The sequence below is a fragment of the Xyrauchen texanus genome, chromosome 5 (assembly GCF_025860055.1).
Source record: "Xyrauchen texanus isolate HMW12.3.18 chromosome 5, RBS_HiC_50CHRs, whole genome shotgun sequence".
Classification (NCBI taxonomy): Eukaryota; Metazoa; Chordata; class Actinopteri; order Cypriniformes; family Catostomidae; genus Xyrauchen; species Xyrauchen texanus.
Window position 1 is genome coordinate 22,951,412 of NC_068280.1, and position 13,295 is coordinate 22,964,706.

The 13,295-nt window shown below is 37.6% G+C and overlaps 2 protein-coding genes across 4 annotated transcripts in view; one reads left to right on the forward strand and one right to left on the reverse strand.

Annotated features, from left to right (window-relative positions):
• Positions 1 to 4,433: 4,433 nt before the first annotated feature.
• inab (internexin neuronal intermediate filament protein, alpha b) lies at positions 4,434 to 13,216 on the reverse strand. 2 transcript variants are annotated; one of them, XM_052126046.1, is made up of 4 exons: positions 13,108 to 13,216; positions 8,356 to 9,352; positions 7,626 to 7,750; positions 4,434 to 7,477 (listed from the first exon to the last, which is right to left on the reverse strand). In XM_052126046.1, exons 1-4 carry the CDS (start codon positions 13,176 to 13,178, stop codon positions 7,222 to 7,224), a joined length of 1,449 nt encoding a protein of 482 aa, XP_051982006.1. In that variant the 5' UTR covers positions 13,179 to 13,216; the 3' UTR covers positions 4,434 to 7,221. The 2 variants fall into 2 exon arrangements, with proteins under 2 accessions (XP_051982006.1, XP_051982007.1); XM_052126047.1 differs by lacking the exon at positions 13,108 to 13,216 and having other exon boundaries at positions 8,356 to 9,632.
• nt5c2b (5'-nucleotidase, cytosolic IIb) overlaps positions 12,234 to 13,295 on the forward strand; it is a 124,392-nt gene continuing 123,330 nt past the window's right edge. For both annotated transcript variants that reach the window (XR_007970500.1, XM_052126040.1), the window contains exon 1: positions 12,234 to 12,437. The gene's annotated coding sequence lies outside the window, so the exon portion shown is untranslated. The remainder of the gene's footprint in view (positions 12,438 to 13,295) is intronic.

A 13,295-nucleotide genomic window follows, 5' to 3' on the forward strand; every position in this document is an offset into this window, starting at 1 on the left:
AGATTGCATCTTTACATCAGTGGATGTATATTATGAGCGTGGACACATCTGGTTGCATTTTGTTTTGCAGTTTCACTGGAAAGGAATGTGAGTTGCGCAACAGCAGAGTGACTGGAAAGAACACCGCCACTACTGAAAACAGCCGCAACGAGCACTCATTATAACTTTAAAAATAAACAAACTCTAGCACTGGATGCCATTTATAATAGCACACACAAACAAAAAGAAAACTCAAGCTCAAGAAATGGAGATGTTTCCTCTACATCAGACACTTATCTGACAAACGCTATTTCAAAAAGTGCTAGGGACAAAATTGTAAAAAGCTCAAATTGGTAGGTAATTGGTATGTCCCACCCATCCCAACCATAAATTATGCCTACATGTCTGTCCATACTACTAATCAAAGCTGACTTTATAGAAAGAAAGTTATCAATATATGTGATAGCATCACTATCACATATATGTAAGTGAAGTGTGAAGTCTGCAAGAAGATACAGAGAAGCAAGAGAGGACTCTGTTTAGACTTGGGCTATGTGAGTTGGGTCTTGTTGTGTGTGTCACAATGGGATATTCATTGCTTGTTGGAAGCTTTGCAGAGATATAAATCTTTAAAGAACTGCAGCTTATATTAGAGGCCACCCAGCTCTCTACAATACATCAGAGGAACAGTGCAGAGGGGCAGACATTAGTGTGTTACGATGGCGTAGGTGGGCTTGGTAAACACATAGGTTGTGTGCTCACATCTGGGCAGAGGACAATGATGTTGTTTGTTTCTGTGTGTGCTTTGTACAATCAGATGTTTGTAGTTGTTTTTGAGAAGCTGCAACTTTCTATGTTTTACACTGATAGCAGAAAAAATACAACAAGACCACATTAAATCGTACTTATACCATTCACTCCTTAAGCCTCTATAAAGTGTCTAGAACATGATAGAGTATGGGGTTGCTGGATCACAACAGGCAAAGTTGAAAGAGAAATGTTCTAATTCTCCATCCTAACACTGTACTGAAAATGTACTGGGGGAAAAGGCATATTAGAAAATAAATGCAGGTTTTTATTTCACTCTTGATATTTAAAGGATAACTCTCTCATCATTTACTCACCCTTTTGACATCTTAAACTCATAAGACTTTTTTTCTTCTGTTGAACACACACACACACACAAATATATTTTGATGGCTTTATGAGGTGTTTCTGTCCACACAATGCAAGTCAATGGGATCAAACACTTTCAAGCTCCAAAAAGGATGTAAAGGCAGCATAAAGTTAAAACATACACTCCTGGATAAAAATACAATAAAATAAATAAATAGGGCAAGCCCAAAATGGCAAAACATTAAGCTTGTAATGGTCTCCACAACAAATCATTGGTCAGGAAATTAGCAAGAATTAAACAAATGCACTCCTGGTGCTCTTCTGTGCCACCATTTGCTCATTAACTTTTGCTGCTGTGAACTTTGGGAAAAAGATGGAAACGGAAATTCGCTCATATAGTATTCTTGTATGTAAAGGTAAAATCATGATAATGATTCAAATGTTTGATATACAATTCAAACTAACACATGTCTGGGTGTACAACATGTTCCAAAAAATATCTTCTGAGGTGTTTTTTTTATTAAAATATTGCAGCCCATCAATGTCCTGATAACAAGTGATCTACAATATGCAATGTTGTGAGTCCCAAGGAGTGAGAACAACTGCTCCAAACAAATCAAGCAAAAAAAAGCAGTGGTTGTTGTCAGAAACCGCATAACTAGTCTGTGTCAGGTCAAATGTAGCTATTCTGAAGTTTACAAGACCCTAAAGGCGGAGAAGATCCCTATATTTCTATCAGCTATTAAGAGAATAGGTCAACACTTTAAAACAACAGGCAATGTTGCCAGAAAGTAAGGATCTGGAAGGCCCAAAACCTCTTCATGCAAGGATGGCCATCTGCTGAAATGTACAGTTCTCAAAGACAGAAAAAAAAAAAGAAAAAGCCTACAAAAATTGTCAGCAGTATTCAAGACCTCAAAAAACAAGACTGAAAAGTAAATTAATGCTTTGGAGAATATTTCAGAAAGACTTTCTTCCCACATTGAGCCTGATTATATCCACACCAAAATGTCGATTGCTCTCTAAAATCAGCAAATTTAAAAAAAAATCTGACAAGGTAAGAAATCCGCATTTACATAACATGCATGTAAACATGATCAATGAAAAATTTGTTTTCTAAAGAGAAATGATCAGATGCTATTTTTCAACAAGACAATGCTCCTGGCCACACGGCAAAGACCACCAAGAAGTGGCTTGAGAACAAGTTCATCAGGCTCATGTTTTGGCCTGGTCAGAGTCCACGTTCTTACACGATTATGCTTAATAACCTGACAATGTGTGGTCGTAGGAATGCCATAAACCGCATTCCTTTATCAGTGTAAAGGCCATAAATGGCTAATGAATAACCTGATTGACATGGGCAGATTTTTGCCCATTATACAACGTTTTCACGTGCCATGTAAACACCTTACCTGGTGTTCTTACCGGCTCATCCAATGTGCGTACGCGTTGAGCGCATGCCTCTTCAAAGTTTGACGTCAAAAGTAGAGAATAACACGATAATTTCAAATGTCATGTAAATGCAGATTTTTGCCTTATCAGATTTTTTAAATAAGCTGATTTTAGAGAGTAATCATCATATTGGTGTGCAGGTAAACATGCTCATTGAATACATTTACATGGACACTAGAAAGCGGGTTATTGCTAGAAAGCATCATTCTTGTTTATATGCTCTGTGTAAGTGGCATACTCTTTACACTCGTACACATGCGGCTCGGTCAGTAAACAATGTAACTACCCCGCGATGCTTGTGTAAAGAACAAATATGGCATCACTGTTTTATTCTCTGTTGCTTCGCTTTATTTCCAGATATTCCAGAGTTATGGTTGTTTTTGTTTCCTTACCTTTCTATAGCTACCTACAGTGGAATTGTGCTTCAATAGTGGGTTTTCCCTTTACATAAAACCCTGGGATTCCCTCAATGTACCAGTGATTATTCGCGAATGTGAGGGACTGTCGATATTTTACAGCGGTGTTTATAAATGGGTATAGTTTTCAGTGTATTTTCTTTTCCATCTGTCCTCTATGAAATGTTTTATTGACTTGTTGTTGGGCTCCATGCTATGACGTATGTTGTCTGTTCCACGCACGTGCACTCTTCAAAAATCTGTTAGAATGCTGCATATGTCTTTACATGACCACATAAGCAGCTTTCTCCAGGAGAAACCTAGGTGTGTTAAACCACTTGCTCTTAACCCCTCAAATGGCATAAAGAAATATGCTTTCTTGTTTACATGACATTTCAGAATGCTGCTTTCTGCAAAACCATTGAATAAACTGCTTTCTTAAGTGCATGTAAACGGGGGTACTGAGTGGAACAACATTGACTCTTTGTTCTGTAAAAACCATCCCATTCTAAGTTACTTTATTTCTTAAATTCTTGCTAATTTCCTGACCAATGACCATGACAACTTGAGTGGTTTAATCCATGTCTTCTTAAGTGACATGATCAGTTTTAAGTAAGAAACAGACCAAAATGTACAGCCTTTTTTCACTATAACTCTTGAATGCTGTAGTCTCTTTGGTGCAATCATTATTTGAAGCTAGATTACACTTCAATGAAAATGTTGCTAAGGAGACTACATAGATAATGTAAAAGTCAGAAATTGATGAGAGATTTATAATTTTAGGGTGAACTATTCCTTTAATTCCCTTAACTTAGTAATTCTACATAGATCTGCAATTGGAAATGTTGATGTAAATGTATAAATTGAGTACTGTATATGCAGTTTAAAACACAAATGTTTGATGATAGTATGTAAATGCTCATTTTCTGTTGCTTTTATAGCCAACGTTCACATTTAAAACACTCATGGCATTTTACCAAATATTGAAATGCAGGCTCACTAAACACTAGGCAAATTAATGTTTCAACAAAGTCATTAATTATGACATTTAATGTTGCTGGCATGTCTCATCCGCCCTAATCATTAGTTAAATAGGTTAAGACATAATTATTTAGACATTAAACTTTCATAAATTACTTAATGGTATTGCAGGTCAGATCAAAAAGTTTTATTGTTATACTTAGGTAAAGGGCTTAAAAACAATATATTTTGATCTGCCAGGTAGATTGGACAGTGCTCCCCATTATCCTTAGCCAGACATGCTCCCATTTGCCGACCATTCTGATACTGTAATAGAGATAGGGCATCCTGTTTTGCATTTAAACCACAAAATCATTATAGATATTCAGTCATAATGCCTTGAATGCCATCTGCTGCAGCAAACCCCTCAGATACAAGGTTTTTTATAGAATAAAGCAAATCATCAATCATTACCTGTGAGCTTTTAGAAATCATTTGAAATTTAACAAGACAGAGACATTGAGGTGGGCTTCATAATGTTGTTTTTATTGGTTGTGTGCCACACAGCAATAAGATAATGACTACATAGAAATTACATGAGCTACATTCAGCTCCTAAACATCCAGTCATACAGTACAAGGTGGCCACTACATACTAGAGAGCAGACAAGATCACATTCTTAGCAGAAATAACAGTTTAATGCACACCCTGCCAGATTCAGTAAGCTGCTGGTGGATTAAGGCATTTTCATAACTTAGAGCATTCATACATAAATATTTGCATTTTGGAATGGATTGTTTTGTATTGGTGTAAAAAGTGGGTTGTCTTTTTATGAAGAGGGATTTCGATAGCACATGCATTACAAAAGTCTGGCAGTGCAGATTTGAACATATATATTTCTTGTGTGTTGCTATGTTTTCCACAATCACCTTTTGCCCTCCTCATGGGCAAATCCCAAAACCTTTTGTCAACTTTGTTTTTTTTTTTTTGTGAAAGGGTCTAGTTATCAGGTCTAAAAGTTAAAGAATGAAAAGACAAAGTTCCAGATTTGCCTGACATTCCCTTGCAGCTTACCATGCCAATGTCACAGTTTTGATCAGAAAAGTTAATTCTGACAGAAAAATAATTCCATTTAACTTTATTCCAATCACACCATTCTTAAAGAGAATTAAGCACAACCATATATATATCTGTTCCATCTGTTGAGAGAAATAGTGCAGCAAGTCAGACAAAGACAAAAGGCAAGTGGTATCTAAACTTGGCAGTGTAGCTGAAGTGTTAATATGCATTTACCTTTTTTACGTTAGAGGTTTATCAAGGGATTCATTGCTGATGCATAGTTAATAGAGGTTCACCATGACAGTGGCTCTTTTTCTCAGAGAAAACTGGGTGTGGAGAACTAGATTTTCATTATGGCCCATGTTGGTAGCATTGTGGTGTAGATTGATGTGAGATGGTGACTGAAAATGTGCTTCAGGCATCCTTGAGAAAATATGGTTACTGTTTAGATGTATAATGAGATGTTTATGATGCATGCCATTTTCTAACTTCTAAATGTATACTGTTACTTTTCTTAAAGGAGTATTCCGTTTTCAATACAAGTTAATCTCATTCAACTTGTTTCTCTTTTTCTTTAAAAGCATTTGGAGTGTTTAAACACAGAAATGTGCATCTTATAATTCTATAAAAGCTCTTGCATTAATTATTCTTTTAAAACTTTTTAAATCCTTGTTTTTAAGGTTGTTTTAGGGTTTTAGTGTTTACAGCATTACGTTTTCATCGCAACAAAGATGTAAAATTGGATATAAATTTACACAGAAAAGATTATCAAGTGATTTTATCACAATGAAATCAGTTAACATGCATTATCTTTACATTTTGTGGCTATAATTTTGAAACAGTGAGTATTTTAACGTTTACGGTTTGGCCCCATTCACTACCGTTGTGTGTACAAGAGGCTCACTGTAACAGATTTAAATGTATTTAATGTTTTTTAAGAAGGGGCAAGTTGAAATAAATTTTTGTGATAATCATCATTGTGCCACAAATGCACCTGATTGAGTTTATATTCCGCAAACTCAGTTAAGACTGGACAAACTCTGAAATGGCGGGAGAAGCTGAACTTAAAGAACTTAATCTTTACCATTTTTCATAAAACCATTATAAGATATTTTGCAAGCACAGTCATTCCAAAATATCCCTTAATATATGATAATCTACACAAAATAAATTATGTGTATATATATGTGTGTGTGCCCTGAATTTATTTACTGTGATTATCAGAATGTATATTTAACAACACAAGCATGTGAAAGACTTCCGCAGTATTGAGTAACATTGTCACTTCCTCCCTATTAGTCTTATGTCTTGCCTGAGAAGGATAGCAGACACAACACTAAGAAAGCATTTGTTGATGGTGAAGACTGTACTCCTGTCTAGTCCAATCATCTTAAAATCACTTTATGGCCCACATACAGTCACCATGCATCAGTAGATTCACCTCATGCAGTGAGGACTTGTTATTAAGCCCAAATACAAATTTTAAAGGGCAAGTGGGGTTGGTTTGGGAGAGGGTATTTAAATTGGAATCAAGAGCAGTCTTAGAGAGGAATTTGGCTGCTTGACTTGAATTGTTTTGTAAAATTCTAAATATGCCTAGCACTTGTTCCTAAGAGTTAAAGTAACAGATGCAATTAATTGTAAGGGCACTAGTGCAACTTAGCCTCATATCTGCCATTATTAATAGCACCAACAAGATGTAAAGTGAGCAATAATTGATATGCTATTGCTTACAGATTATTTCTTAAGCTACCTCTCACCTACAACCAAACACACTATGAAAGTTTCAAAGTGCTGTTAATCTTTTCTGCATGTGTTTGTTGCTAAATTGAAGTAATAACTAAACAGAGTTACACATATTTGTGGAGGCGAGGGCATGGACGAGCGTTTGTCTGGAAAGAGAGTAAGAGGTAAGGGTTCTCACCTGATATGAATTATTAGTAATTGCTTGTTTCTGTGTTCGCAGTGAGAGAGAGAGAGAGAGAGAGAGAGAGAGAGAGAGACGCATGCAGAGATAATATATGCACTGAAGCTATCACAGAGTGTGACACCTGGGGTGTGTTGAGCAGTTGGTGGTTTGCTACAAAGGGAATAGTTCCCAGTGACTGAGAGTGAGGTTAGATAAAAGTGGGTAAGCTGAGACAGAGATACACTAGTTTCCTCTCAGAGACCCCCTTTGTGGCGGGTAATTGCTTGGGAAATGTTTGAAAATTTATGGAAAGTAATGCAGAGGGAGGAGAAGGAGAAGTAAGGAAGATGTTTAGTTTTTCTGGCTGGTGGGATTCACGTCTCCAGAGTCGATTTTATCATTCTTCTTAGTGTTGTCAGACTGGACGGAGCCTTTGCCTGATTTGCTGCTCTGATGTTTGTCTTCATCATCATCCTTGACTTCCTTCTTTACACTCACGCTAGTGCCACCGTACATGCGGGACTGGTAGCTGTAGCTGGACACTGAGCTAGGGGTGGGGTAGGTGATGCCAGTGCTAAAATGTGTCTCCTCCCCTTCCAGCAGTTTCCTGAAACATACAACACAGGAGAGGGTGAAACAATGAGCACAGTACAAGAAATGTCTATATGAAAAATATCAGTGAATCCAATGAGAATATGATATCATTTTCATTCAAGCATTTACCTTCACTTAGCAATAAGACACCATGTTTTTACCTGTAAGCAGCGATTTCAATGTCAAGCGCCATCTTGACATTCAGCAAGTCTTGGTACTCCCTAAGATGACGGGCCATCTCACTCTTAGTTGTCCTCAGCTCATTTTCCAAATGCCCAATTGAATCCTGTATGATGTTACAGTTGAAAGAAAGAAAACATTTTTAAAAAGAAAGACATTTAAGAAAGAAGGAATGAAGGAAAGAAAAAATACAAACAATTAAGAAAATAGAAAGAAAAGAAAGAAAGAAAGAAAGAAAGAAAGAAAAAAAAGACATTTTTTCAATAATTTTACCTCACTGAAAATGTGATGCTTTAGAAAACCTTTTATGGGTTAAAGCCCATGCATTCATTATTTAGTGACACACTGTTATTTATTTATATAATTATTTTATGATACTTGTTATATTAAATAACGCATAAAAATATCCAGTATATAGTGTTGGTATATATTTGTCTGACAAACTTTACTGCTAATTTCTATTCTTGTAAGTGCAAGTAATTTCAGCACCACGGACAGAGAAGCGGTAACTATCCCACTCGACTGCTGTGGTCACACCCATTTCATTAGGATCTTTTGTTCACTCTGTCATCAACAAAAGCACAAATTTGAAACACTGATTAATCTATTTAAAAATGTATCAATTTTATATCAAATGGCTGCACAAATGTCAAAACCCCACCAACATTCGACCTCAATTGAGCACGTGTAAAATATATCTGCTGAACCAACCTGATAGCCCATAACCTCAGCGTTGTGCCTGTCCTCCATCTCGTGCATCTGCCTTTCCAGGGATTCGTTGGTCCCCTTCAGACTTTCAATCTCAATAGTCTTGGACTGCATCTGCCTCCTGTACTCGTTCAGCTCTTCCCTGCTCGCGCGAATAACCTCGTTGCTCTTGTTGGCCTGATCATTAAGATCGGCGAACTTGGACTTGTACCACTCTTCGGCGGACTGCAAGTTCTTATTCGCTATGACCTCGTACTGGCCACGAATCTCCTTGAGGGCGGATGAAAGGTCGGGTTTAGCCACTTCCATCTCCACGGACACCTGGGCGGCTTGGATCATGTTCATGAGCTCAGCGACCTCCTCTTCATGCACCTTCCTTGTGAAGTTTATCTCGTCCAGAAGGGACTCGACCTTCTTCTCCAGGTCTAGACGCACCATCGTGGCGTCGTCCACGTCCTTCTTGTAGGCTTTCAGTGTTTGATCAGCTTCCTCGCGCATTCTGATCTCCTCCTCGTACTTCTCCTGGAGTTTCTGAAGATTCTCCTCAATGTTGTCACGCTCAAACATCATCTGGTTCCTCTCAGCGTTGAGTTCCTCAAGTTGGGAGCGCAGTTCTCTGATCTCTTGCTGGTATAGTTCGGCCAAACGGGACGGCTCCGTTTGGCGCTGGCGCAGGGTAACGAGTTCGGCTTCTAGCACTTTGTTTTGCTGTTCCAGGTTGCGAACTTTCTCAATGAACGTCGCGAAACGGTCATTGAGACCTTGCATCTGCTCCTTCTCATTCGTGCGGATGATCTTGAACTCATTATTAAGCGCTGTGCTCTGGGAGAAGTCAAAGCTTTCCAGAGTCAAGGAAGAGGAAGGGAAAGAAGATCGGGTGGAGCGCCGGTAGGAGCTCGGGATGTTGGTGCGGGTTACGGGGTGGGACTTAAACCCACTCCGAGAGTTGCTCAGCCGGGATGGAGAGGCTGAGAAGCGGGTAGAGTCCCCGAAAATCTTCCTGTAGGAAGAAGCAGAGTAGATGTCAGATCCGTAGCTCATCTTGGCGTTTAGAGACAAAGAGCAGAACACGGGGAGCGTCGCCTTTTTATAGCAGGACCGTCCCAATCAATAATTTACTCGTGCTGCTCCTCGCATTCAACCTTCCTCACTGCAGATATTTAACCGACTCCAAAGAAATAGCCTACGTAAAATAAGCTCAGCTAAATGTTCCTTTTACCAAAGTTATTTCTGCCTGTTAATCTAAATGTGTTCTGTCAAAGTCCTTTATGGAATACTCAGATCGACAGCAGCGCACGGATGGAACTGTCCAATTTGGCGCAGTGCTGATGTCAGCAAAACGACTTTATAGTTTATTTACTACTCACATCTGAGAACACACACAACCATCTCTTATTTGTTAAGAATAGCCACCAACTCAAGCACACCCGCCAACACCTCACACATGCCATAAGATAGCATACTGTAACAGAATAAGAAAATAGTATTTTGTGACCTAAAAAAAAAAACGTACTTTGTGTGGTAACATCGAATAAAACTGTTTTTATTTAAGTCATTTTTTATTTTAGATTAATATGACTTAATCAAGCTAATTTAAAGGGTTAGATCAGGTAGAACTGGATTCATAAGGCAACAATTTAATGTTACAATTTTCTACAATGAAGAACACAGATCATAATAGAACATTATTCTTTCGTCTGGACAAACTTAGTGATTTAAACTATAGTGATCTTTATGAATACTCTCACATATCAACCACTATAAGCAACATATGTTACGCATTTCTTCCGTTACAATTGGTGAATCTCATGTAGTATATAGCTCTATAATAATATAAGCAATTTTTATGACGTAGAATTTACTAAATTTAGCCATGTCTTACCACGTTGACAATGCAGTAAAAGGCTATACACTGCTGCCATCTCATGGCCTAATCGAGGTTGCAACACAGTAACTTTTTGGCATGCTTTCTGTCTCGAGTTCATGTGAAAACAATATGATGTTACTTGAATAAAACCAGTTAATTTGGATGTTTCCACATGAAGCACAATTTTAGTGTTTTTTTCAGTGTAGTGAGGCATATGGTTGTACTATAAAATGTAAAGGGATATTTAAAGGGATATTTCACCCAAAAAATGTAATTCTTTCATCATTTCCATCCCAGATGTGTATGACTTTCTTTCTTCTGCAGAACAAAAATTTAGTTTTTTTTTTTAAGAATATCTCAGCTCTGTAGGTCCATACAATGCAAGTGAATGGTGACTAGAACTCAGAAGGTCCGGAAACTACATAAAAGTAATCCATAAGACTCCAGTGGTTAAATCCATGTCTTCAGAAGGGAAATGATAGGTGTGGATGAGAAACAGATAAGTATTTAAGTCCTTATTTAATATAAATCTCCACCTTTAACCAGCCCCAACCAGTACATGGCTGAATGTGAAAGTGTAGATTAACAGCAAAAAAATCTATAAAAGGACTAAATTATTGATCTGTTTCTCACCCACACCTATCAATCTTTTAAGCTCTGGCCTTTTTTGTCCTCTGTATTCACACTATTTTGGACTGTTTGAAAAAAATTCTAAACAAAATCATTCTAGGCCGTTTGCCCGGTCAGAACCAAACCAGTGCAAAAAAAATCAGCAGAGTCCCCAATATGAAATGTAATCAAAGTAATTTTTTCATTTGTATTTATCTTCAAACGATTCGCCAAAACGTACTTAGTGGGTGTGGCATCTTTTACTAAAACTAAAACTTTTGAACTGAGATATTACCAAATTTTGTACACTTATGTATGGGGTCATTCAGAGGACACACAACAAAATGGACGCATCTGCCTCTTGGTGGCGCTATAATAATTAAACAATTTAAAATGGTTCTAACTAAGGAACCGTTTTCCATAATTTCAAAACTTGAAATTTTGCATGCAGTGTCAATGTCTAAGGTGCCATCAAGGTCTATGAGGATAGTCGCATACCTTGAAAAACATGGCCGCCATCAACAAAATCAGCTTTTAGCAGCTTTTTGAACTAATCGTTGGCCGTTCTCCCGATCAGAACCAAACCAGTGCAGAAGGATTCTCTGGAGTCCCTTTATTAATCATTATAAAAAAATTATAATAATAACTTTCATCATCCCAAAGCTACACCGGAATGTACGCAGCTGGTATGCCCGCCTTTACTTCAAGAATTATAACTCTTAAACTGAATGAGAAATTTTCACAACATTTTAGACACTTATGTATGGGGTCATTCTGTGGACACATGAAACAAATTGCATATCTATGCCTCTTGGTCACGCTAACAGTCAGGAATGTAAAAAATACCAAATTTGTGTGCTACCTCACATGATGTTTCTCAAATTTAAGGCACTATGTTTTAGTTGCTAACAGGCTGTCTAATTTACTTAAGTACTTAAAGGACCCTAAAGGCTTGAACCCAGTTAATTGATGCATGCAGCTATATTCTTGTTATTATTATTATTAGTAGTAGTAGTAGTAGTAGTCTACAATAAACAGCAGACCATGCGGGAAAAACTAAATCTGAAGGAAAAAAAATATTAATATTGTGATGTGTGAGAATAATATACATTTCTTTCTTTCTTTCTTTCTCTTTCTTTCTTTCTTTCTTTCTTTCTTTCTTTCTTTCTTTCTTTCTTTCTTTCTTTCTTTCTTTCTCTTCAGGTTGAGATTTGTAAATATCTTACCAAATACATGACTAATAAGATTCCACATACTTACTGCAATGTACAATCATAATCAATCAGGCCAAATAACCATGTAAACCATTACGACCAACCATCTTTGAGAGTCTGCCCCGCCTTCACATTTAACTTGGTCTGATGTGTTGACAGGATTTGCTCCACCTCTCTCGGATGTAGCCAGCGCGAGCACCGCTTTGTCCTGCCCCCTCAACAACTGCGTATAACGCGGTTATGAAAAGACGAGCTTTTTGATTCACAAATCACATTAACAGTGAGACTTGCGGCTTCACTTCATTGCTGGAGTGTATTTTTTATTAGTGATATTTTTCAAAGCGATTCCAAGTGGGTTAAAGCTCAGCCGCTGAGCTTTTGTTCATTGCCGAAAGGTGAGTTAGCGAATAATCGGGGTGAACTTACAGTTGTTGGTGTCAATGGTTTGTTTGTTTTGAGGGTTCGTGTGAACGTCTTTTTGTAGACGCTTTGCGTTTATGCTTGCTTACTTGAAAAGGTCGCTGTTGTTTGATGTTCCGCATGAAGCGTTCATGATGTTTATTTGTACAGTCAGAGTCTGACTCCAATGACAATTTTATCCAGAGCGTAAATAAGCAAGCAATGCCCGGAAGGATACCGAACATTTAATGCTTTACATGTTATGTGCATCAAATATATTATGAAATTGCTAGATTGTCAAGCTCTCAGCCATGTTTCATGGAGAAGTATGGTTGTTTACCAGGCCAGCGCTTATGCCTTTCTCGGGGGAATTGTCCTTGTTTTTTAGCTGCTGAATTGGACTTTTTATGAATATGACGTGGCCAACAAACGTCTAGGAGCGCAAGCCCATAAACTGATTTGAGCTACAGTTTTAAATGTGACGTCAGTAAGATGTTGTACGGAGGTAATGACTAGACACAATTGTTTTGTTGCAAATTTTGTGCGGAAGTTTGAGACATACACATACTTCAAATATTTAAAAATATATTAATATTTTACATCATTTGTGAGCAAAATAGAGCTGCCCGATGTGAAAGTTCAATAACCCACCATCCTTTAACTTACCTACGCACACGACAGCTGAACATCCTGTGTTTGAACACCAAAACCCACAAAATTATAAACACTCTAAACATATAGATGCAAACCAGGGAAATAGACCCCAATGAGCCATTGTAACTGCCTACTTGTGCTACATTTTTGGTTTGTTAGGCTCCCTCTTTCTTTTTTGTTTTGGAATGAGGCCTGTTTTT